General features: G+C 39.8%; 1 protein-coding gene across 2 annotated transcripts; it reads left to right on the plus strand.

Annotated features, from left to right (window-relative positions):
• Positions 1-27,447, plus strand: LOC139751972 (uncharacterized). 2 transcript variants are annotated; one of them, XM_071667713.1, is made up of 8 exons: positions 1-1,146; positions 13,108-13,683; positions 18,289-18,383; positions 18,947-19,165; positions 22,001-22,200; positions 22,852-23,051; positions 25,018-25,194; positions 26,793-27,447. In XM_071667713.1, the coding sequence occupies exons 1-8, from the start codon at positions 491-493 to the stop codon at positions 27,232-27,234; spliced, it is 2,565 nt and encodes an 854-aa protein (XP_071523814.1). In that variant the 5' UTR covers positions 1-490; the 3' UTR covers positions 27,235-27,447. The 2 variants fall into 2 exon arrangements, with proteins under 2 accessions (XP_071523814.1, XP_071523815.1); XM_071667714.1 differs by having other exon boundaries at positions 3-1,146; positions 18,965-19,165.
• The last annotated feature ends 106 nt before the right edge of the window (positions 27,448-27,553 follow it).

Raw genomic sequence — 27,553 nt, forward strand, 5'->3', positions numbered from 1 at the left:
AACAGCTGGTGTTCCCGGGCTGTGGGCCGCACCGGGACGGTTACAATAGTGTAGTGTGGCCTCGGCCGTTGAGTAGTGAGGTAGTTCTGTACTTCATCTCCGGCCAGTTGTCATTTGCTCCGCGCGATTTGATGGGAGACCGGTAGCTGCCTCTTCATTCGGTATCAATATTGAATGTTATAGCAACATTCTCCAAGTGACGCAGTTACATTAGACATTCTATATAATATCAAGAGTATATTATTTGATCCAATAGCCATTTATAATTAAGGTACAAGTCTGTTGTAAAGCAAGTGATTTTTTTTTTATGGTTTTATTGGTGTACAGTTTGGCTAATATTAGATGTTAGATTGAAAGATTTGTTGAATAATTGAGAACAAAGTCAAATTAAGACAGTTTTATACTGGAAAAGTAATCATACCCAGTGGTAACTAGAAAACTACTACAGTTGTGTTGTGGATGATGGATGTCGGGTAGAGGAAGTTGATAGATGGAAAATATGAACCAAACAATTTCGAGAATACGCATCAAATTCATTATGTGTTGGGGAAGTGTGTTGGTGTTGATGTTGATTATGGCTGAGAGCAGCGGCAACCAGGACACTAGCAGTGATGGAGGCGAGAGAGATGCATTGGCTGAACCCTTGATGGGAAGCATTACCCTGCCCTCACTCCCGGCGTCCTTTCCTTTGAGTGAGTTCACGAACTATGGTGTACAGAGCCACCTGATGCCCTCCGCACCGCCCGGCTCTGCCCAGGACCTCACCAAGGGTCGCCTTGGGCGGCCTTACCCAAGCCCCGGCCTGCGGATGGAGACCAGGACCCCCGTCATGCCCGGATCTGTGCCTGTCAACTCATATTATAACCCCACGGCGGGCTTCCACCCTCGCTACCCTTATATATATCAACCTCACCCCTCTAACCCAACCTTAGAGACATCGGATGGATTCCCAGGGGTGTCCAGTGGGGTTGAGAAGGACGTGGTGCTGGCTGGGTACTCTGGTGCAAGTGGTGGTGATCCTGGAGGCTACGGAGGGGCGTCCATAGCCAAGATGGACCCGCTGGACTACACGGACTATGTTGAGGACGACAACCAGGCTCAGAAGGGAACACTGGAAGCCGCCTTACATACGCTATGGTCTCACAGGTAGGACATATTATGTAACATCATGCATTAGCAGGTCGTCCCACATAGGATTATAGGTTGCCATATACAAGCCAGAAGCTCAGGTTGTATTACTCGGATATACCACTGCAGGATGTCCTGTACATTAACTTAGCCAACCCCCGTACCTTGACCACAGGCTGGACCCAGTAGGTTACGGTAGATTATCTAATTCAAGGTTGATCGTACGGAATGAATGTTGGTTGAACGTATTAAAAAAAATGGTGTGCCGTATTTGCATAATAGTTAACCTTGCATACTATTTCTACCACATGACAGTTTCTATGCGACTAATGGTATATTGGATATCCTCGTTATGTATGAGATGACCTGTTGGTTTTAAGTATTCATATGTTTTGTTTCTGCTTCCCATAATTTTGAGAAGGATGTAAATTAGTTCTTTCACAGATCCTGAATTTTAATTTGTATCCAAGAGTTGTCTGATTATCTTATTGTATTCTATATATGATGGTTGTAATTCTGGCCAACTTTCCTTTTGATAATCTGGCCCCCATAAAACAATGTAAACCTCCTTTGCTCCACATGAATTACACTTTTGATCACCACTGATGAATCTATTTCTATTATCTAATGATAGATTACTTGTTTGTTTGTACAATATTACCGATGATAGGTGATTATCATACAGCCTCGCCCGCCAGGGGGTCACCCCCTAGTCCTGACCGTTATAAAGCAAACCTTCACATTGCAGTAACTGACGTTCCACACACCCTAGGTTTTCATCCCCCCTCCCCCCAGCCCCTCTAGGGTTCGTAAGTTGGTGAGCAATTTTAGGTCTCAAAACAAAAAAGTAGGGCTGGCCCTGGCTGCAGGTTAGGTTTGTTTACGTTGTAGGCAAGCTTGTATTTACGCCGCAGAAATTATGGTTCTTGAAATTACTGAAAGCTGTTAGAGGTATATTTGTACCATCATTACCTTCGATATTTTTGTAACGTTTAGCAAAATGAAAGTTAGAAGAGGTTGGCCTTTTGGAGTATCCAGCTTCGTGGAACTCAGCCATAATGGTAACCCACAAATCCGATGTAGCATATGTTAACGGGACGTGGTATTGTACCGTCTGTTAGCCTTAGTGACCCGTTGGCTTTGTACCAGCTGTGACATTAACAGCTGCTGTTTATTAGGCCTCGCCGCCGAATGTATACGTATTCATGCTCCACTGGTATGACGGAATTTGGTCATGCTCTCAGTATTTGAGGAGGGAACCTAGCCCCGATGTTTTCCATGTATATACAATGTTTTAGTGTTCCATACTCACTGGAAAAGCTTAGCATTGTCCGTTGTGTACGCTGTATGTATACTTAGGGAACATGGTCTTGCTCCATTAGTATAAGTACCATAAAATTTTTATTTATATTCATAGGGAGCATATCTATGTACCAGGTGTTTAAAGGGTACGTAGCCATGGTATGTATACTAAGGAAACGTAGCTAATCTTTGTTTGTACATGGGGAACGTATCTATTCTCATTTTTATAGAACATAACTGTGCATTGTATTAGAGCATACCAGTGCGCCAAATGTACTTTGGGAGCGTAGCTGGAATGTATACTTGGAGAAAATAGTCACGCTCCACATACTTTTTTTTATATCCTCCTAGCAGAGTGCACTCACGCTCTATATATTGGAGCGCATTTACGGTCTAGGGATTGTAGCCATGCTTAGAGGGTACTGAGGGAGCATTGATCAGTTCCATCCGCAGGTAGGGTTTTAAGTGCACTTATGTAGTTATATGCTTCTGTTGTAAAGAAGACGTTACAGTGTGTGTGGTTTGAATAAATGCTCCGTCTGCATTGAAGGCATCTTAGTTATATTCTGTAGTGGAGAAAGTTTGTGTTGCGTGGAGAATGACTAGCTGAGCAATGTGTGTTCACACCGCAGTCTGTTACACTAGGCGGACGTCATCAAACGGTTGATCACATGCTTGCGGTGAGCCACTCGCTCCATCTCATACAAATGAACGAATGTTATTCTTTTTAACTTTTTTCCCCTTTTGCATACCTGTCCTGGAGACTAGCCTTACGTACTTTCTGTGTTTCTTAGGATTAGCGAAGTTTTAGATTGTGCAGGAATCATTTTAGGTTTTACTTTGTGAATGTATTAAAACTGTGATAAAAAGCTGACTCTGTTTAATTGTAACTAATTGCCATATCTGGTGGATCTAGATTACCTGTTATTATTACAGTGCATGGTTTATGGGTTCTGTGTAAACCATCTCACGGTTTATGGGTTCTGTGTAGACCATCTCACGGTTTATGGATTCTGTGTAGACCATGTGAGATGATCACAGCCAAGGGGGCCACACTGAACGCTGTATCCGGAAGTTCTTTTACTAGAGCGAGACGAGAGTTAATAGAGCAGTTTAGTGATACGAGTAAGAGGCTTTGGTGTTTCCGAGCTGTGTTTGTCTTTATACGTTAGTCGTACCTCATGGCTAAAACCCTCTCTCGGTAAGTAAATATACTTCGATTATCCACTCTGTGCTGCCTGCCCCCCTTTTTTTTCTTTACATCATAGATAGTTCTTCGACGTATAAATCAGTGCCGAAGGGTGTTGCTGAATTTATACATAGCCAGATGTTTTCAGAGTTGTTTGGTCTCCTCAAGATACAACCAGGTCTTCTCTAAATGGCCAAATCTAAGTCAGCTAGGTCATCATCCGTAATGAGCCAGCTATTCCATAAACAGCCAGGTCTTCTCTACAGAGGTAGGGTATCACATATGGTTCTCGCCGTCCCAGCAGCCCACCAAACGTATGTTGTGTGCGGTTGTCGTGTCACGGGAGGAACCAGACCACAACACCCCAGGTTGTTACCTCTGCGTTTCGTGCCTGCCCTGGCGCACTGTACATGATTACCAGTGTATAATGATTATCGCGGCTTGCTTTAATTACCGCAGGATACAGTAATGTTCCCGTTGGTTCCGTATAGTTGTCTTCATCTGGCGTTACTCTGCTGAACTTAAAGCCTTTTATGTAACCAACGAACCGCTCAGAGGTACACCACATATGCATAATTTTTAAAAATTCCCTCCAAGTATACAAGTAAACTTTGTCATGGTTTAAGAGAAGGCCGGCAGTAGACATTATTACGAAGTTCATCAACCAGTTTGAAGATTTCGTTATTCAGTAATTCTCAGGAACAGTTTGAAGTAGATTTCTCAAGTGAGAAATTCACTCGCTCGATCTGTGTACATGTAGGTAATCTATCCACACATGATTACTGTTCTTGTTCTCGATTCAGTCATGTTGAGCTTTACTGTGAGGTGTTGGTAATCAAAGCCATGGCTGGGAAGTGTGTCATTGACGGTACTATGGGCTACTGCTGAAATAACTGTACTCAGTCCGTAACGTCCCTCACCATGTACCCTATATCTAGCACGTGTTGGTCACCTTGTGATTACGTTTCATTGAACGTGAGGAAAGGTAACATACCGAGGTGATTCTGTAGTAAAACTTGACGGTTGACCTTTGGTACTACGTAGCTTTACAAAATAGGTTTGATATTTATTACCGAGTATTTGAATCCTATGCATTTCATTAATGGCGTCATAATTCGTAATATGCTGCTTCCTCGATCCCTCAGAAGTTATTTACACGAGTTTCTGTTGTATTCCCGGCTGTTACTGAAATGTTATTAAATTGCTGGAGTTCATTCTATGAAGCCCTTATTATCATTCTCTTGCTAGATTAGCAGTCATGCACATGGGAAACTTGCTATCGTATTCACAAAAAGCACCTGTATGATTATCCATACATATTCGGCTTGTTATTCATTGTAAAACTCCAGAGAGCGTCCACAGATTTCTGGCAAATTTAAGTCGCTGTTACCAGCCTGCCAAAATGTTCTCATCCACCCAGTTATTATCACGACCACCTGGGTTGCTGCGTACGATAACGTTGCTGTGATACTCCCCTCAGCCCACATTTTCTTGTTGAATTCCGTTTCGAATCTCTGAGATGCGCTAGTTGATGTGTCACGCCTGCCAGGGGAAAGGGGGTTTGCGTTACATACTGGTCAGTTAATGTCGACATTCAGGGTTATAATAATATACCTTGCTGATTTGCTGCCGTCCACTTGCCAGAACTGATGGAAATTGCCCCGATTGTGGCGGCGGTAGAACCTGCTTGCCGTTTGTATGCTGTAGCAGGTGGGCAGCGCGTGGCGGATAACGGAGTTAAATAGAACAAAGGCAAGCATAGTCTTCTCCCAAGTCGAGCGCTGAATGGAACATGGGATCACGCCACCACCACCCACTGCTCATTATATCTCGTTCCACCTCGGTATACCTTACCACACCCTATATACCTAATCAGATAGCAGAGGGGGTGGGGTAGTGACAGTGGTGTTGACTTTTCTGCCTCACCCACATGTGGGTTGCTGGCACTTAGCCCTCACACACTCACACTATCTTACACTTGACACATATGTAACTCGCACGATTCGTCTTATCTATACATTTTCCAGTGGTGAGTTCTGGGCTTTAGCCCTGCCTAAAGGGAGAATTTAGTCGTAAAGAAAGTTCAAGTGATAGGGCCTCACGAGTGTACAGTTCTCGCCTTGTACTGTACAAATATGTAATCAACACACCCAGGATAAATTTCTCGAAAATCTGCTGATCCGCTTGAGTGTATCCTTAAGATTTTACAGTAACAAGCCTGGATGACATAACGTCTGTTTTCAAGCGACTCCACACTCTTTCCTGATCACCCTCAAGACTTTGTAGCTACTCACGGTTGCCCCACAATGTCACCTTATTGACGGTACCTTAAATTGGTGGTAGGTTACGGCGTGTGATCTCACCAGACCTTTTAATTCATAGAGAAATGAGCCCAGCCTACGGTTGCATCTGTTGTATCAGTTCATGACATCCATACTCTCTATTCAGCAACAGCAGGTTTTAACCTGCCACCTACGAATATTGGTGTCATGGAGTGACATACAGGTGCAAAGTAGTCACTCCAACTTTTTCAGCTGGGAAGTATGATGGCCAGCCTTAATTAACTCTGGCCAGACTCTCGTTAGCTCGGAACATTGTACGGCGGGTTTTTCAGTTATATTCCAGATACATGTAGTAGTGTTAGTTATTATTGATACTGTCATAGGTTTGTTATTTTCCCTAAATTTTCAGGCTCATTATTTATGATTTATTTAGCCAGTTAACATTAGGTCTAATAATTTGCATTTAAATGTCGTGTTTTGTATCTAGATATACAAATGCTGTTTTCACTTCGATTCACGTCTGTCTCTTTACTTTTTGTGGTTTATCTTTTTTGTTGTGTCTTCTTCTTCAATTGTTATCTTTTTTGACAACTCGGTCTGAGGGAGTATTGTTCTATTTAAGTCAGTTTTTATAATCAAGCTCATTTTCACGTAGTTTTGTGTCAGCTTCGATGGGAAGACATCTAGGCACTGCAGAGGTGCATGTAAACGTACTTGGTACATTTTGTTGTATAGTCTTTACAAAGCTCATCGTAGTTCTTATGATTTTTTTTATAAAGTATTATGGAAACTCATAATAATTCCATAGCTGTACGCAAATCTCGCTGGAATTTTTCGGCATACGTTTTTAGACATACAAGAGTTTCGGGATAAGGGTACGATAATCCATAACACGAGGAGCCATGTTGGGCATCTTACCTGCATTTCGCTTTTTCACAATTCTTCAAAATATCGGTTAGTTATTCGAAGTTTTCGGTCTTATTTGATTTGTGATAAATGCTCTGTATACTCCACGTTATCAAAAATGGCATAAGGTAAGGAAATTTCCTTGGAACTTTGAGATTAGCAGATTCCAGCAGACTTACTCAGCTTTTGAATGGGATTTGGAAGTTTTAGTGCAGAATGTTTCTGGCTGGGAGCTCTTACGTTATTATCGTTGGTCAGGTTAAGGAAAGGAGTATTGGTGGTAGGAAAACTTAACGGTGCTCGTTGTGATGGAGTGCAGCTTTGTTGTCATTGGTTGTGCTTATTCTAGTGAATGGATTCCTGGTTTTAAAACAGCTTGACATTAGCCCGTACGTCAACCCATTTCTACAAAGTTTAGTGCTGGCCACTCTACCATAAAACATTAATTTATCATGAAGTCAGTGTACCTCAAATTTTCGTAGAACATACCAGTTACATGCGTTTAAATGCCATAGTTTGAGCTGTCTTAAAAACTGGCCGTTTTGTATTGTTCTTGAACGCTGATCCGTCTTGGCTAGACCTACAGTGCTTAAATCTGCTGGTAGATTAGTGTAATAGATATAGCCTGCTGATAACTGCTAAAATATATATCCAAAACTGACAAATAAGCTTAGGTTAGGTTTAAGGTGAAAATGACGTCTGGTAGCCATACAAAGTGGCCTCTTGTCACTTGCCAAAACCCCTCGTCTAATAGTCTTAAGGTGTGTGTAGTCTTCCGGCGTACAGATTCTCTTACTGATAGTCTGTCGGTGTGTGGAGCCTCATAGTAATAGTCTTACGACGTGTAGAGGCTCATACTGATAGTCTTTATTAAGGCGTGTGGAGCTTCGTCCTGATACTCGTACAGGTATGGAGCCTCGTTCAGATATAGTCAATTCATTTTCAATTTCAGTACTTTATGCCTTGATAGAGGAACGGGATCCTAGTGCTGTCACTAGGTACTTTTGTATAATATTACCAGAAACATTTGGCAAGTGCCACGAGTATTAGTGATAGTCTTACGGTGTGTGGAACCTTGTATTGACAGACGAGGTACACAAGTTATGCAGCGTCATCTACATCTTCCATGGCCAGACCTCTGCCAACTTCATGAACTCATAACATTATTATTAGTATTAGTATTTGTCATTATAAACAACGGCTTCTGCATTTTGTGACCTTTGACTGGTCAGCAATATATTTCTTATCCGAGAATGCTAAAGACCACAGCGTAAGATTACGGATAAACAAAGCTGTTTTTACCAAAGGTAAGGAACCATCCTGTGGGTATACGGTTATCTGCTCCCAAAACTGTTTCCTCATCGTAGACCATCCAGGGTTGTCCAGTTATTCTTGGTACTTATTTGAGATTTGAATTTTTCTCTAATCTTTTCGAACTGTAGATATATCAGTAACTTAGGAAAATCGCAGATCGAAAGTTTAAGGATTTTGATTAAGGTCTGTGGGTATAACGTGAAATTCATTATACGGACACATTCCATATAGGATCTGCTTTTTTATGTAAGTTATTCACGTAGCTCTGTATACGGACTTATTTATAGTCGTAAGTAGCTTTTACTAATTATTATTGATTTGTATACACTATAAAACATTCATGTTGTTTAGAACAACCTGAGGAGCCATCCTCATTAGTCTTTTAAAGAAACTAAGGAAAAAGTTTTAACCGTATACACTAGTAAACAAATTACGTAAAACTATCCAGCTAGTGCAAACATATAAACATGTCAGGATGACGTAATCTTAGCCACAAACTTGCCTAACTGTCGCATCTCTCTGGTGGGGTAAGCTTGGAGGTTAAGGGTAAACCATAGAAGGTCTCGGCTCCTGGATAATTAAATTCAGATACAATCGTTTGTACCGTAAAGGATGCATGGAAGACCTAATTGGAGATGGAAGGATGGAGTGAAAGATTGAGTGATAGAGTGAAAGATGTGCACGGGTTAGCGGGATAAACCATGGAAAGGTATGTGTGTGTGTGTGTATATATATATATATATATATATATATATATATATATATGTGAACAAACCATTTCAATAACCCTGTTCTGCTCTCTCACAACCACACTTTTTATTACCACACATCCCTATCACCCTTTCATTACTTACTCGATCAAATAGGGATGTGTGGTAATAAAAAGTGTGGTTGTGAGAGAGCAGAACAGGGTTATTGAAATGGTTTGTTCACATGGAGAGAATATATTTGTATATATATATATATATATATATATATATATATATAGCGTGCATAGTGCCATTGTACAGAGGCAAAGGGGATAAGAGTGAGTGCTCAAATTACAGAGGTATAAGTTTGTTGAGTATTCCTGGTAAATTATATGGGAGGGTATTGATTGAGAGGGTGAAGGCATGTACAGAGCATCAGATTGGGGAAGAGCAGTGCGGTTTCAGAAGTGGTAGAGGATGTGTGGATCAGGTGTTTGCTTTGAAGAATGTATGTGAGAAATACTTAGAAAAGCAAATGGATTTGTATGTAGCATTTATGGATCTGGAGAAGGCATATGATAGAGTTGATAGAGATGCTCTGTGGAAGGTATTAAGAATATATGGTGTGGGAGGCAAGTTGTTAGAAGCAGTGAAAAGTTTTTATCGAGGATGTAAGGCATGTGTACGTGTAGGAAGAGAGGAAAGTGATTGGTTCTCAGTGAATGTAGGTTTGCGGCAGGGGTGTGTGATGTCTCCATGGTTGTTTAATTTGTTTATGGATGGGGTTGTTAGGGAGGTAAATGCAAGAGTCCTGGAAAGAGGGGCAAGTATGAAGTCTGTTGGGGATGAGAGAGCTTGGGAAGTGAGTCAGTTGTTGTTCGCTGATAATACAGCGCTGGTGGCTGATTCATGTGAGAAACTGCAGAAGCTGGTGACTGAGTTTGGTAAAGTGTGTGGAAGAAGAAAGTTAAGAGTAAATGTGAATAAGAGCAAGGTTATTAGGTACAGTAGGGTTGAGGGTCAAGTCAATTGGGAGGTGAGTTTGAATGGAGAAAAACTGGAGGAAGTGAAGTGTTTTAGATATCTGGGAGTGGATCTGTCAGCGGATGGAACCATGGAAGCGGAAGTGGATCATAGGGTGGGGGAGGGGGCGAAAATTTTGGGAGCCTTGAAAAATGTGTGGAAGTCGAGAACATTATCTCGGAAAGCAAAAATGGGTATGTTTGAAGGAATAGTGGTTCCAACAATGTTGTATGGTTGCGAGGCGTGGGCTATGGATAGAGTTGTGCGCAGGAGGATGGATGTGCTGGAAATGAGATGTTTGAGGACAATGTGTGGTGTGAGGTGGTTTGATCGAGTAAGTAACGTAAGGGTAAGAGAGATGTGTGGAAATAAAAAGAGCGTGGTTGAGAGAGCAGAAGAGGGTGTTTTGAAATGGTTTGGGCACATGGAGAGAATGAGTGAGGAAAGATTGACCAAGAGGATATATGTGTCGGAGGTGGAGGGAACGAGGAGAAGAGGGAGACCAAATTGGAGGTGGAAAGATGGAGTGAAAAAGATTTTGTGTGATCGGGGCCTGAACATGCAGGAGGGTGAAAGGAGGGCAAGGAATAGAGTGAATTGGAGCAATGTGGTATACAGGGTTTGACGTGCTGTCAGTGGATTGAATCAAGGCATGTGAAGCGTCTGGGGTAAACCATGGAAAGCTGTGTAGGTATGTATATTTGCGTGTGTGGACGTGTGTATGTACATGTGTATGGGGGGGGGGGTTGGGCCATTTCTTTCGTCTGTTTCCTTGCGCTATATATATATATATATATATATATATATATATTCCTGTGTCCACATGGAAAATGAAACCTGATCACGTGCAAAATTGTGATCCATGTCTCCATGGTTATAAAATTTGCTTATGGATGGGGTTGTTAGGCAGGTGAATGCAAGAGTTTTGGAAAGAGGGGCAAGTATGCAGTCTTGTGGATGAGAGAGCTTAGGAAGTGAGTCAGTTGTTGTTCGCTGATGATACAGGGCTGGTGGCTAATTCGGGTGAGAAACTGCAGAAGCTGGTAACTGAGTTTGGTAAAGTGTGTGAAAGAAGAAAGCTGAGAGTAAATGTGAATAAGAGCAAGGTTATTAGGTACAGTAGGGTTGAGGGACAAGTCAATTGGGAGGTAAGTTTGAGTGGAGAAAAACTGGAGGAAGAGAAGTTTTTTAGATATCTGGGAGTGGATTTGGCAGCGGATGTAACCATGGAGCGGAAGTGAATCATAGGGTGGGGGAGGGGGTGAAAGTTCTGGGAGCATTGAAAAATGTGTGGAAGTTGAGAACGTTATCTTGGAAAGCAAAAATGGGTATGTTTGAAGGAATAGTGGTTCCAACAATGTTATATGGTTGCGAGGCGTGGGCTATAGATAGAGTTGTGCGCAGGAGGGTGGATGTGCTGGAAATGAGATGTTTGAGGACAATATTTGGTGTGAGGTGGTTTGATCGAGTAAGTAATGAAAGGGTAAGAGAGATGTGTGGTAATAAAAAGAGTGTGGTTGAAAGAGCAAAAGAGGGTGTTTTGAAATGGTTTGGTCACATAGAGAGAATGAGTGAGGAAAGGTTGACCAAGAGGATATATGTGTCAGAGGTGGAGGGAATGAGGAGAAGTGGAAGACCAAATTGATGGTGAAAGGATGGAGTGAAAAAGATTTTGAGTGATTGGGACCTGAACATACAGGAGGGTGAAAGGCGTGCAAGGAATAGAGAGAATTGGAACGATGTGGTATACCGGGGTTGACATGCTGTCAGTGGATTGAACCAGGGCATGTGAAGTGTCTTGGGTAAACCATGGAAAGTTTCATGGGGCCTGGGTGTGGAAAGGGAGCTGTGGTTTCGGTGCATTATACATGACAGCTAGAGACCGAGTGTGAACGAATGTGGCCTTTGTTGTATTTTCCTAGCGCTACCTCGCGCACATGTGGGGCTTGTCATGTGTGGCGGGGTGGCGACGGGAATGAATAAGGGCAGACAGTATGAATTATGTACATGTGTATATATGTATATGCCTGTGTGTGTGTATATATGTATATGTTGAGATGTATAGGTATGTATATATGCTGTGTGTGGACATGTATGTATATACATGTGTATGTGGGTGGGTTGGGCCATTCTTTCGTCTGTTTCCTTGCGCTACCTTGCTAATGCAGGAGACAGCGACAATGTTTAATAATAATAAGATAGATATATATATGTATGCATATATATATATATATATATATATATATATATATATATATATATATATATATATATATATATATATAATATATATATATATATATATATATATATATATATATATATTGGAAAGGATCACAATTTTGCGTGTGATCAAGATATTCCTATGAGTCCACGGGGAAAATGAAACACGAAAAGTTCCCATGTGCACTTTCGTGTAATAATCACATCATCAGGTTAGACACGAGAGAAACATAACAGTCAGTTGATATACATCGAAGAGACGAAGCTAGTGCACCATTTGTTAAACATGTTTACCAAATGGCGTCCTATCTTCGTCTCTTCGATGTATATCAACTATCTGTTATATTTCTCTCTTGTGTCTCCCCTGATGATATGATTATTACACGAAAGTGCACTTGGGAACTTTTCGTGTTTCATTTTCCCCGTGGACTCATAGGAATATATATATATATATATATATATATATATATATATATATATATATATATATATATATATATATATATATATATACACACACACACACACACACACACACACACACACACACACACACACACACATACACACACACACACACACACACACACACACACACACACACAGCACGTGTTGCTGGACACATCCTTCATGTGGTTGCACACGTAAAAAGTCACTTTTGAAGTTATATTATCGTCAGTTAACAGAAAGGAGTGCATACAATTTTTTGGAGGAACTTTTTGCTCCAAGGGAGCCCATATCCCTTTTGATTGCAGTGCAGCCTTGAAACTGCCTTGGTACCAAGACTATAATTATGTATATATCTAGCATGCATGTAAAGTGTTGTAAGTAGTGTGTTTTTGTATAACCTGTTTGTGGGTAAATCTATTTTTGCATGTGAAGAAAATACTTCCACATTATTTAACCAAGGGTTGCTTAGATACTGGGCTGTTTTGCAGAAAAGATAAGAATCATGTGTTCTTTGTGTTGTGTAATCATGTTCAGCATGGTTAGTCATGAATTACTGAAATGTTATAACTTCCAAAGCAGTAATGATATCATTGTGCTTCAGGAATGATGTGTACAGTAGCCTGGAGGATCTGGAGTCTGCTGCTGTAAATCATGCTTGGCTGGACATCCTCAGGCTGCACCAACCACACCCTGCCTCACACACAAGAGCCACACATACACCCCACACCCCACGGCAGGAGCCAAGTCACACTCATCCAAGTGAAGTATATTCCAGTAATGTAGGCACTGTATATGTTCCCACCACACTGAAACCTAAAAAGTATGATCAAGACCCTGATTTAGCAAATGGAGAGTCAGAACTCTCATTGCTTATGGGTGGGCATCACACTCCTTACAATTATCCTAAGAATGCTGTTGGGGGACTTATTGGGTCTCGTGTAAGCCCCCACCAACCAGTTAGGGTGACAGGGACACTGGGTGATCTTAAAAACATGGCAAATCCTGGAGTTCGAGCAGGGGTTCAACCTGCTCTCAGGCCAGGAGTGGGAAACAGAAGAATTGCAATGATTCATTCAGCTGGAAGTTCAGGCATGTTTGGTCTGAGACCTCACCGCAACCAACGACCCGACTTGAGACAGAGACCAGGTGGCCCTAGAGCCCAAATTCAAATTGTCAGGTAAGAATCAGTCTAATGAATGTTTATAGATGCACTTTACTATACCCTTTACAAGACTTTCATCTCTTTTCATATATAAATGGGAATGTATCCGTGGTTGTCACTGGACACTGCCTGCTCGAGGTCACACTACAAGTGAAAAGTCACTACTTGTGAGACTGTATGATTGGGATTGCAGTCTCATCAAAGAACTCATTTCAAAGTAGTCTGCATTTCTGTGCTACTGGAGGTAGCACAGCCTTGGCCAAGGTAGTCTTTAGAAAGGTCCTTTGTAACATCAGGACTCTTCTCATCGAAATTGGTCCTGGAGTAATAATAGATAAATGAATAAACATCATGATAGTGAACCTGTTAAGCAGTGAGACCATTGAGAGTGGAGAGCGTCATGATTATTTATCATGTAGTATTATAAGATAAGCATGGTGTAGGACAAACAGATACATAGAAAACCAAAGGAAAGGTGGTGAACAGATCAGTGAGTTTTTTCCTGTTAGGTGAGTGATTGAGAAAATATTTGCAGTACAGTGGCTATGATGTGTACTGATAGATGTTTGTTCTGAGCCACCTTTACTAAGTTGCAGGAGAAAATACTACACATTGGACCATGACCCAATAATTCATCTTGAGCTTATGTAATGTCTTGATATCTTATTAATAGATAACTTGAGGAAACATGAGAAGTATTTTGGATCTAAATGCATCTTAACTAAAATTTGCCCATGAGTAAGGGGCAAAGATGTGTTAACAGAATTTTTAGCAGGTTTGTATATTCAAGATAAAATTTGTTATAAGAGGCACAGTTAGGGTTAGGTTATTTGTACACTGTATGACTAGGGCTTCTGACACTTGCCTTATTTTTGGAGGTGAGAACATTTTTCAAGGCTGTATGGCTCTTGTGTACGGTACTGCTAATATTTCATTTAGCAATTAAAACATTTATAGCATTAGAGGTGATAATACTAGTAGAAAATAACATGAAAATGTATTGTTTATGTGATTATCCAGTAAATATGGTGGTACAATATTAAGATGTAAAACTGAATACTTCATGAGCAGTACCTACAGTATATATGGTTTCATTATGGTGTTGTAGACATAGATCTTAATGTATGAGCTTAAAAGAAGAATAGAGTTGTTAATTTCATTTGGTCCGTCATTGTTGATAGCTTTTTAGTCCCTTCTGCCATTGTTTGCTTAACCCATCCCTGAGACTCAGTATCAGGCAGTTGTGAAGAATTATTTATGTTACATTTATTTATTCATGGAGACATCACACACCCCTGCCGCAACCCTACATTCACTGAGAACCAATCACTTTCCTCTCTTCCTACACGTACACATGCCTTACATCCTTGATAAAAACTTTTCACTGCTTCTAACAACTTGCCTCCCACACCATAAATTCTTAATACCATCCACAGAGTATCTCTATCAACTCTATCATATGCCTTCTCCAGATCCATAAATGCTACATACAAATCCATTTGCTTTTCTAAGTATTTCTCACATACATTCTTCAAAGCAAACACCTGATCCACACATCCTCTACCACTTCTGAAACCACACTGCTCTTCCCCAATCTGATGCTCTGTACATGCCTTCACCCTCTCAATCAATACCCTTCCATATAATTTCCCAGGAATACTCAACAAACTTATCCCTCTGTAGTTTGAGCACTCACCTTTTTCCCCTTTGCCTTTGTACTTTGTACTTTGCCTTTTGTCTCCATGGTTGTTTAATTTGTTTATGGATGGGGTTCTTAGGGAGGTGAATGCAAGAGTCTTGGAAAGAAGGGCAAGTATGCAGTCTGTTGTGGATGAGAGGGCTTGGGAAGTGAGTCAGTTGTTGTTCGCTGATGATACAGTGCTGGTGGCTGATTTATGTGAGAAACTGCAGAAGCTGGTGACTGAGTTTGGTAAAGTGTGTGAAAGAAGAAAGTTGAGAGTAAATGTGAATAAGAGCAAGGTTATTAGGTACAGTAGGGTTGAGGGTCAAGTGAATTGGGAGGTAAGTTTGAATGGAGAAAAACTGGAGGAAGTGAAGTGTTTTAGATATCTGGGAGTGGATTTGGCAGTGATGGAACCATGGAAGCGGAAGTGAATCATAGGGTGGGGGAGGGGGCGAAAATTCTGGGATCCTTGAAGAATGTGTAGAAGTCGAGAACATTATCTTGGAAAGCAAAAATGGGTGTGTGTGAAGGAATAGTGGTTCCAACAATGTTGTATGGTTGCGAGGCATGGGCTATGGATAGAGTTGTGCGCAGGAGGGTGGATGTGCTGGAAATGAAATGTTTGAGGACAATATGTGGTGTGAGGTGGTTTGATCGAGTAAGTAATAATAAGGTAAGAGAGATGTGTGGAAATAAAAAGAGTGTGGTTTACAGAGCAGAAGAGGGTGTTTTGAAATGGTTTGGTCACATGGAGAGAATGAGTGAGGAAAGATTGACAAAGAGGATATATGTGTTAGAGGTGAAGGGAATGAGGAGAAGTGGGAGGCCAGATTGGAGGTGGAAAGATGGAGTGAAAAAGATTTTGAGTGATCGGGGCCTGAACATGCAGGAGGGTGAAAGGCGTGCAAGGAATAAAGTGAATTGGAACGATGTGGTATACCGGGGTCGACGTGCTGTCAATGGATTGAACCAGGGCTTGTGAAGGGTCTGGGGTAAACCATGGAAAGTTTCGTGGGGTCTGGATGTGGAAAGGGAGCTGTGGTTTCGGTGCTTTATTACATGACAGCTAGAGACCGAGTGTGAACAAATGGGGCCTTTGTTGTCTTTTCTTAGCGTTACCTCGCACACATGAGGGGGGAGGGGTTTGTTATTTTGTGTGAGGCGAGGTGGCGATGGGAATAAATAAGGGCAGACAGTGTGAATTATGTACATGTGTATATATGTATATTTCTGTGTGTGTATATATGTGTATATGTTGAGATGTATAGGTATGTATATTTGTGTGTGTGGATGTGTATGTGGGTGGGTTGGGCCATTCTTTCATCTGTTTCCTTGCGCTACCTCGCAAACGCAGGAGACAGTGACAAAGCAAAATAAAAAAAAATCTTTATTCATTTATTTATTTATTATACTTTGTTGCTGTCTTCCACTTTAGTGATGTAGTGCAAGGAAACAGACAAAAGAATGGCCCTATCCTCCTACATACACATGTATGTACATAAACGCCCACACACGCACATATACATACCTATACATTTCAATGTATACATGCATATACATACACAGACATATACACACATGTACATGATCATACTTGCTGCCTTCATCCATTTCTGTTGCCACCCCGCCACACATGAAATGGCATGCCCTCCCCGTGTGCGTGCATAAGGTAGTGCTAGGAAAGACAACATTTGTTCACACTCAAGTCTCTATCTGTCATGTGTAATGCACCGAAACCACAGCTCCTTTTCCACATTCAGGCCCCATGAATTTTCCATGGTTTACCCCAGACTCTTCACATGCCCTGGTTCAATCCACTGACAGCACATCGACCCCGGTATACCACATCATTCCAATTCACTCTATTCTTTGCACGCCTTTCAACCTCCTGTATGTTCAGGTCTTGATCACTCAAAATCTTTTTGTCGCCATCCTTCCACCTCAAATTTGGTCTCCCACTGCTTCTCATTCCCTCCATCTCTGACACATATATCCTCTTTGTCAATCTTTCCTCACTCATTCTCTCCATGTGACCAAAACATTTCAATACACCGTCTTCTGCTTTCTCAACCACACTCTTTTTATTACCACAAATCTCTCTTACCCGTTCATTACTTACTCGATCAAACCACCTCACACCACATATTGTCCTCAAACATCTCATTTTCAGCACACCCACCCTCCACACAACTCTATCTATAGCTCATGCCTCGCAACCATATAACATTGTTGGAACCACTATTCCTTCAAACATACCCATTCTTGCTCTTCGAGATAACGTTCTCGCCTTCCACACATTCTTTAACACTCCCAGAACCTTCGCCCCCTCCCCCACCCTGTGACTCACTTCTACTTCCATGGTTCCATCTGCTGCTAAATCCACTCCCAGATATCTAAAACACTTCACTTCCTCCAGTTTTTTTCCTTTCAAACTTACCTCCCAATTAACTTGTCCCTCTACCCTACTGAACCTAATAACCTTGCTCTTATTCATGTTTACTCTCGGCTCTCTTCTTTCAAATACTTTACCAAACTCAGTCACCAACTTCTGCAGTTCTCACCCGAATCAACCACCAGTGCTGTATCATCAGTGAACAACAACTGACTCACTTCCCAAGCTCTCTTATCCACAACAGACTGCATACTTTTAATTGTTACTGTATTAGCATAGAATTGATGATATCCTTCTGCTTTCAGAGTAAATAGTAATTGAAAATTAGCGACAGTAGGCCATTATGTTTATAATTGTTTTCACTGATTACATGGACCAGTCACTTTTAGATTGTAGAATTTTGATCAGAAGTTTACCAATCTTTATGTAGGTTCATCTCAGATATTGAAAGTAGTGTGTGTTCATTTATGTGCATCTTGAATCTCTTTAGTGTAATCATGAGTCAAGGTCTGTGTTAACCCTGATTTGCCTACCTTTAATCCAGGCCGCTAAAGCCAGTTGGTCGAGTGGGTTTATCTCCTCCAAAGGAAGACAGTTTGCAACATACAGCCCTTCTTGCTACTAGCAGCCAGCAGGCAGGTAAGGCGTGGTGGGTGAGGAGGATTGATGAGGGCAAGTTGAAGGGTGAAATTGAGGGAATCTTAGGGAGAAAAGGAAGATAGTGGTCTGGTGGAGTGAGTATGAGAGGAAAGTGGGATTTAAAAGAGAGGTCGAAGAGGAGGATCAGGGAGAGAGATGTTTAAGCAGAGAGGAAGAGAATCAAAGAATGTGGTTGAGAAAGCAGGTGAAAAGAGAGGGAGCATGTGTGTGGAAAGGGAGAGAAGTATCATGAAATTAATGTGGAATGTTTATATTTAATTTTGTGGTACTTTTATAGGATAGTATAAGGATAGTATAAGAAATTACATTTGTTGTTTAGTATTTAGCATATTGAAACGAAAATATGATTATTTGGTTGTCTAAGGTATGAAATAATTTTCGTGTTTATTTTAATGTATAAACGGCCTCATGTTTGTTCTAGACTGCTGTCTTATCCAAACCAGGTAGACTTAAGGTCTCCTCTCTTCATATAAAAGAGGCCTCTATTGGTTTAAGAAATAAATTCACATGATATGTGTTTATAATAAAGGATTTGTTGGTAGACTCTCTTGATTACACAGACCACCAAGGTTATGTCACTGCCAGTTGGACTCCCCCCATAAACTCCCTGCATGTTGGCATGGTTACATCCAGTGAATTCCCTGGTCAGGAGGACCACCAAGCAAATGCAGAGAACACTCACCCTGTTCTGACTTTAGCTGAGACAATGGAACTGGCAGAGATGATGGACCTACCACTCCAGAAAGTGCTTTTAGAGAAAGGTGACAGTGGTTTGAGTTTTTGCATGTTAAAAAAAAAGTTGTTTTATGTCTCATATGTTGAATTTCTTTTCACTACTTTAATTTCTTGAATTGTGATTTTTTTCACGTATCATAGCCCACCACATTGACAAAGACTAGATAATGATGTTCATATAAATAAACATGGTCATTTTGATCCAAAGAAGCTAATATGTGTTCCACATAGTAAGGTTTTGCTCCATTTGTCTTGACCGAGGTTCACCAGTCAATCTATAAGGTTTGTTCACTGTAGGAACCTTTATATCAACCTTTAGTAAAGTCATGTGGTATCCGATCAAAACAGTCTTTTATTTATTTATTATTTGTTTTGCTTTGTCGCTGTCTCCCGCGTTAGCGAGGTAGCACAAGGAAACAGATGAAAGAATCGCCCAACCCACTCACATACACATGTATATACATACACGTCCACACACACAAATATACATACTTATACATCTCAACGTATACTTATATATACACACACAGACATATACATATATACACATGCACATAATTCATACTGTCTACCTTTATTCATTCCCATCGCCACCCCGCCACACGAAATAACAACCCCCTCCCTCCTCATGTGTGCGAGGTAGCACTAGGAAAAGACAACAAAGGCCACATTCGTTCACACTCAGTCTCTAGCTGTCATGTAATAATGCACCAAAACCACAGCTCCCTTTCCACATCCAGGCCCCACAGAACTTTCCATGATTTACCCCAGATGCTTCACATGCCCTGGTTCAATCCATTGACAGCACTTCGACCCCGGAATACCACATCGTTCCAATTTACTCTATTCCTTGCATGCCTTTCACCCTCCTGCATGTTCAGGCCCCGATCACTCAAAATCTTTTTCACTCCATCTTTCCACCTCCAATTTGGTCTCCCACTTCTCGTTCCCTCCACCTCTGACACATATATCCTCTTGAACAATCTTTCCTCTCTCATTCTCTCCATGTGACCAAATCATTTCAAAACACCCTCTTCTGCTCTCTCAACCACACACTTTTTATTACCACACATCTCTCTTACCCTATTATTACTTACTTGATCAAACCACCTCACACCACATATTGTCTTCAAACATCTCATTTCCAGCACATCCACCCTCCTCTGCACAACTCTATCCATAGCCCACGCCTCGCAACCATATAACAAAACAGTCTTACAGTAGCTTATTAGTTGACTTGCCTCATTTATTTTACCATTTCTTTGAAAATTGAGAGAATATTGTTTGATATGGAGTTCTCTTGGGGATAGGTGATTGCTGTTTAGGTTTTATTGGGAGTTTCAGGTGCATTTCTGTGTCCGCCAATGAAATAGGCACAAGGGAGCTGTGGCACAACTGTCAAGGATAAACATGAAAAAAAAGCCTAAAAACTGTGCATTCACCACTAACTAGTGCTTTCTTGGTTTTCCTCTCCTCTTTTTACACTCCTTGCAATGATCAGGAATTGAATCAGCAAGGCTCTGAAGCCATTTAGGCTCCATCATTGCTTAGATGTCATGAGTGGCTGCCTCCAGCTTAAGTACCAACAAAGAATCCCTGTCATGTGATTTAATTTTCATAAGCAACCATAAGTTTTCTTATTGGATTCGTATCAGTTGAATTCCCATGCCAGTCACTGATAATTTCCACAGCACAGTCCTTAAGCCAGTCAGCTTGGCAGTGTGGCAGGGAACCCCATCCTGTATGAGCACTTTGGTCTTGGACTTTTTGAACGAATCTGGAAGATGGTCTCACAATAATTAGAGGTAACTTTATCTGTTCATATTTTCATTCTTAGGCAACACTGTAATGTCTCCACACAATCCCTTACTGTAAGTGAGGCAGGGAACATTACAGTGCTTGCAATGTGCTTGTGGTCAAATGGATCACAGCCTGGTCAATTGTGCACCCACTTGCCACAGAAAAGGTGGACACGTCACTCCACAAGACACTTCAGAACTTAGCTGTGTCCCACACTACATATTTCTTGCAAAAATCAATTTTTTCTTTTGGTACCTATGGGTTACAAGCAGTTTGGGACACACCTGCTGCTCCTTTACTTGAGTTCCTTGTTTAAGTGGCTTTACACTTTCCTCACCAACACATCACTGAGAAGTCAAGTTTTCTTTTAATTCTTTTGTGCTCAAGCATGAATCCACTTCGGTTTGACATTTAAGAACATTCAGAGCATATAGAGAGGTTTTTCAGGCATTCTCAGGGCATTTCATGTGGGTCAATGTGATGATTGCTATACTGACCGTACAGTGACACCTGTAATGTTAGAAATATCCATAAGTGGCTTATTTCCTTTGTAAAGTGCAACTTTAGCTATATTGTCATTTGTAAGGTGAGAAGTGGTAGAGGTACAAAAAGGAAAAAGAGACTGAAAATCCAGGGCATAAGTGGGAAGCACAACAAGGTATTTTACCTCCTACAATAGCTAAATTGCTGCTGAGACAAGTTCATGTGGTATGCCAGTAGGTCACATATTTGTCACTGCTTGCTGATGGGTGCCAACTTCACTGCCAAACACTAACATTGTTGTAGGTGGGGTGAAGTGATTTACGTCAATATGATTGCCGTGGGCCCACTCACACATACTTCAGTGGCAGGAAGTGTATGTAGTAGTATGTGAACATTATTGAGGCACAGATTTGTAATTTTTAATGAAATTTCCCTGTGTGCCAGAAATGGTAAATGCTCCTTGCCAGCTGGCTGTTTTGGTTTTTAAGTTTTCTTTCACTTTAGTAACAATATTTATCTCTGTATCTGATGTTGATGATAACTCAAATCCTGAAAGTAATTATGTTTCATAATGACAGTTTCAGATTCTAATGTTGGGCTTCGAAATTCTGTAAACGTGTTGCAGCAGCAGAAGGGTAGTAACTGGCTGTCACGAATGGGGCAGGTGGTGTCAGGGGTGTCAAATCAGCTTCCAAGTATTGATCAGGCCGTCACCACCATGTCCTTCCTTGCCTTTGGGATCTTCATGGCAAATTTAATTGTGCAGGCTGTAGCCAATGTGAGTACTGGATGAGCAGCACTACACTCATTTCCCACAACAGTATTAGATTTCAAAGCACAATATTTCAACCTGGCAGTATTATAATTATGCTGATCAAAGATAGTCTCTACTCTGTCCTAAAAACCCCACATAATGAATGTTACACAATGTGCATCCCAAGAAATGGTTGTTTTTGATAAGTATCAAAACTCTTTTTTGAGTAAATATATACATATAAAAGGTCTCACATATTAGCCTTAGTTTAAGCAAAGCCATTCTATCTCAGTAACTCTTTTGCTGTCGTCTCTCTTAAACCATCCTTTTTTTCTGTGATACAATGCTGTTGTTTTTTCTTTGTTGTGTTGATGTTGTTGTGGTCACTGTTTTGTAAGCTGTTTGCAAGTTTTCCAGTCTCCAAGGCCTGGACTTGCAGCATATGAGTGGCAAGTAGAAATGTTGATGGATCTAAAGTTGAATCCTTTAAAATTGAATGTGTTAGTTGTAGGTAATTTTGACATAACTGTCTCATTACTATCACCCACACACTGTACCAAATATGCTCTTCTCTATCCAATATATTTCTATGTTATGTATATTCATGTTGTTTTTATTGTCTGATATTCATTTAAAGTTGTATTTGTCAGAATTTCTTTATTTTTACTTGTACAGTCATCCAGTTTGATCACACTCCTTGGGCGAGAAGATGTAGGCAGCTTCACAATCTTCCCTCTGGACTTTTCCTTACCACTTGGCTTCAGGAACTTTGAGATGGATCTTAACCTTGAAAAGAATGATACAGATAATGGAATGTTAAAACAAGTGGTGGAAGTCATCAGTCAAGTGTACATCAGTCTTCATGAAATGGCCAGGTAAGAGAGACATTGTTTAAGTTCATCTAGTGGATAACTCTCAAGTTACCCGAGACATATTATTATAATAGTACCTTTATAACCTTATTAGGCAGTAGGTTATCTGGCTATGGCTAACATGATATATAAAACTTTGCCAAGTTAGAAGGTAAAATTTCTCCAAATTACTCTCTGCAGCTCACTGTCTCTTTATGGAGAAAATGATGATGTCCCATTGGACTATGTGGAGCAAGGCTTATATATGAAATTGATACAGTAGTGTTATATGAGAATGGTGTATCTTTCTCTGATCTTTGTTCAGATACTGAGACACCTTTACCATGGTTCATGCTTTCCCCTCCATACCATCATAGATTTTTGTTGTAGTATGTTGGAAAAGCAACCATAATCAACTGTTGTGCATTTGTGTGAAAATTACCTAAACAGTAAATAACACTGTTAGTGAAGAGTTTTCTCAAAGATTTAACCTATTTTAAGATTGTCAACTGGATCTACTTGCATGAATACCACAGTGGATCTGGAGTGTAGGTTATATTTTAAGACAGATGCAGTAAGACGTGCCACCAAAGCATTTATGAGGATCTTGACTTTCAGGCAGAATGAAATATAAGCTGTTCTCGTACAAGTATTGCTTCTCATGTCTACTTCCTCCCTGTAATGGGAAAAAAAGATCAACATGAACTGTTCTCTGACCAGTCAAAGGTGGGATGTGGACAAACTGTTACAAAGCAACAGACACTCTGCCCCTTTTATTAGTCAGCTAACCAAGCCCACCCTTTAGGAGCTTATCATTTTATTTTTTGATGAGCGTTTACCTACCATAGTCATGATGTACTGCACCTGGGTAATGATACTTAGTTTGATGAAATGCAAAAATATGATGACAATAAGATTAAGCCAGGTTATGCTCATCGTGTAGCAGGGAGTAAGGTATGGGATTTTACATGAGATGAATGTCTGGTTGGTTCATTATTTGGTCTGTCACCAGTAAACTACATTTGGAGAGTTGTAAAGAAGTAGTGTTATTAAAGTATGCAGCACAAATTAAGTCTCTCCACTTGATGTGATACAAAATTTGTTTCAGAATGTGCAGAATAGGGGATCTTCATAGAAAGTGTGGTAGTCCAGCACTTGTCCACATTACAAGAGATGGAACAGGATACATGATTGCAAATTTCAAGTTCCTAAATTGATTTCATTGATGGTATTGTGTGATACTTTGAAATAGGGAGAGACCAATCAACTACAGGACACAAGAAAGTATACAAGTGTGAAAGGTTGAGGAAATACTTGACAGTTGTAAACCTACAGGACAGTTGGAACAAGGAAACAGTAAATGTGGAGAGTATTAAAAAAATATTAAAATGTTTATAAAAGGATAGAATAGAGAAGATATGTTAAGAGTTTAGGGCACCACATTTGTGAGACTTCATGCATACATAAATAAGAAATCACAGATGATAATCACATATGACATTCAGCAGTTTTACTTACATCTTCAGAGACCATGACAACTAGGGGCCTAGTTTCTTGAAGTTATTAAAGATTTGGTCAAATTGTAAATTTCTAATTCTAAGTGGTCATTAATTTTTGATGTGTTAATGTCCACAGATTTTTTTTTAATTATTTCCTGTTGTTTGTAGTACAAATAATATGTAAATAAACGGAAATTCAAGTGAGATACAGCAAAGAGAGCATGTGAATGGGACAAGAGGTAGTAACTTCCGGAAAGAGTCAGATATAAAGTGGAAAGACAAGAGAGAAAGGAATATTTTTTAAGATGGGAGAAGATGTAGAGAAGTAAGATGGTGATCTTTTAGTTTGATGTGTTTAGATTGCTTTTGCCTACTTTTGAATGGTTGTAGACAGCAAATGAAACATTGTTTGACCATTCAAATGGTATTCTTTAATCAGGACATATAGTGATATCAGAATGTGATGACAAGCATTTTGTTTTCTTTTGCAGAGCTGGTGTATCACAAGTAGTATCTGCTGTTGGCTTGGAGGTGCCTAAATCTCGAATCCCTCCTGGGTTTGCTGACCTTGAGCCAGAATGTTTACGCCGACTTTTATGTGAAGGTCATCATGTAACCTCACCATTTTTCCAGGACACAGTATCTTACAGACTTCTACCATTTTGGACGTGAGTATTAGATCTAAAATTTATTTATTGATTATTGATTATTTGATTAATCATAGGGAAACTCATGTATTCTTGCTTGCATTCTTTGCTTTCTAATCCTGTATTTTGATAAATTTAAAGAAAGTTTCAAGGATGAGGAATTTTATTGTAATTCTAGTTCAAGAGTGACTCGATTTTAGATAATGGAAGGCTTTACAGCATAGTACCTGCAGACATGACATGAAAATTTTGCTTAATGCTTTTAATGAAACTGTGACCTCTGTGATTGTAGAGAATGAAATTGTATGCAGGTTTTAAGAATTTTGAACTTTGCAACAAGATGATGGATATAATCATAGTTTACTAGTATTACCTTCCTTAGATTTAATGGTTTATAAAAATATAATGTATAGCATAAGGTCCCAAGGGTACTTTCATGCATTGCCATTTGACACACTAGTTGAGACACTTTGAAAGGAAAAACCAAAATGCATTTTATTTATTGGCAGCTTTTTAATTTTTTAGAAAAATTCAGTATGAAATGGCTGGGAGGGAAAGTAAGATGGCGTTAGAGGATGAGCCAAAATGCACTGAATGCTTCACTTAGAGCAGAGGCCATAATGCTTTGTGGGTTAAGTATCATGAAAGAATTAATCAAAATTTAACACTGACAAATAAGGTTTTAGGCAAAATTACATGAAAGAAAGAATAAAGATTCTCATAAAACTTCAAGTATGAACACTTTAATGAATATTTTAATAGTTTTTAGGTATTACTGTTCTCACAAAATTTTGAGATTGATGCATTTTGTATGAAATTTATAAATACAACTGTTGGGTTATTGATATTATGTTGAGTTCACTTGGTTTGTGAATACTACATAAGTGAAAGTGAAGTGTTCTTGTAAGGTGGAGAAACATAGGATTAGTCTTCATGGTGTGCAGAATTGAATATTAATGCATCATGACTGTATCTGTTAACTTCTTGAGAAATTCAACAAAAGATTGATTTTTTGCTAAGTTTTATTTAAGTTACTGTGCTTGCACAGTGCGATTTCATTCACAGACAGTTTCCAGGTAGTTTATCCACTTTTACATAACCCATATTGTATGAACATTATGTCTCATATGATATTTTCTTCCATTTAATTCTTTGGTTGTGGGAGAAACTTGGTCAAACCGTAAGGGTTGAGTGGGATGCAAATCAGTACAACAAATATTGAAATACATTGGAAGAACTCCGCTTAACAAATCCTGAGGCAATTATTAGTACTACAAATATTTTTAAATGTAGTCTGTACTGGGAAGAGTTTTTATGAAATAGAATATTGACATTGGTAACTTGTCTGCAAGTGTGAAATATGTTTCATAGAAGGCCAAAGATACTTGGAGATGTTATATTCACTGATCAAAGCTACTTCACAACCAAGTATTTATATTGGACAATGATATTTGCTATCCTTAACTGTGTGAGCAGAAGAATGAATTTATTATAGTACTGGTTATGGATCTCTTTCTCTTAAGACTGGTATAGAGTCTTATTTTGATAGAGAAATCCTGTGTTGCATAGACATACTAGATTTAATATATACTCAAAGGAAGCTCTTTTAATTTTTGCAGAATGGGTGTTAGTTGGTTGTCAGGCAAATCCAGTGTTCCGATGCTGCTTGAAGAATTACGTGCAGAAGTTGCAGGCCAACAAGGTTTAGATTGTTCATCTCTCTTCCCTGAGTGCATGGACACAGCAGTCATAGATATGTATCTTACTCAAGTTGAGTCTGAGGTGCTACACAACCAAGACCTCATGACGGAAGATCTTAGTATGGAGATTGGGCAGGGAGTGGCAGGAGATGAAGTAAGGTACACTAATAAGCATAGTATTAGCAATAATACTGATCATAATTTAAAGAAATATTTTGATAAGGATAACTTTATGCCAGAATCATTATTAAATACATCCAAACATTTGTCACTCTTACCACAAGAAGTTGTTCATGATAAAGATAGAATCAGAAAGATTGAAATATTATCTGAAGGTGGTGAAGCTGGTCAGATTACATAAAATCCTTTTTTGATAGCAGTATATTGGTTTATATTTGGAAAAATTTCTTACTGTCCTTGAGGGGTGTATGGTTTAATTAAGACATTTTGTTATATACAATATTTTTACTCCCAAGTAATGATTCACAAAAGGTGATTTACTATTAACTTATTTGAGTACTAGAAATGAGGGATATTGAATGTATTTTGGAAAATCATGATGTAAGTAACATTGTGCATCTAGTATAATTTCACATGCTAAGTATGTAGGAACTTACTACTGTTTGGTATATTAACCTCCTGCAACAAATGTCTCTTAAGTTCTTTACAGGAATAGTAGG

Source organism: Panulirus ornatus, chromosome 12 (genome assembly GCF_036320965.1).
Source record: "Panulirus ornatus isolate Po-2019 chromosome 12, ASM3632096v1, whole genome shotgun sequence".
Lineage (NCBI taxonomy): Eukaryota > Metazoa > Arthropoda > Malacostraca > Decapoda > Palinuridae > Panulirus > Panulirus ornatus.

Coding starts and splice junctions, on each gene's coding strand:
- LOC139751972 (XM_071667713.1), top strand. CDS start 491: ATGGAAAATATGAACCAAACAATTTCGAGAATACGCATCAAATTCATT. Junction 22,201..22,851: donor TTGTGCAGGCTGTAGCCAAT/GTGAGTACTGGA, acceptor TTACTTGTACAG/TCATCCAGTTTGATCACACT. Junction 25,195..26,792: donor AGACTTCTACCATTTTGGAC/GTGAGTATTAGA, acceptor TAATTTTTGCAG/AATGGGTGTTAGTTGGTTGT.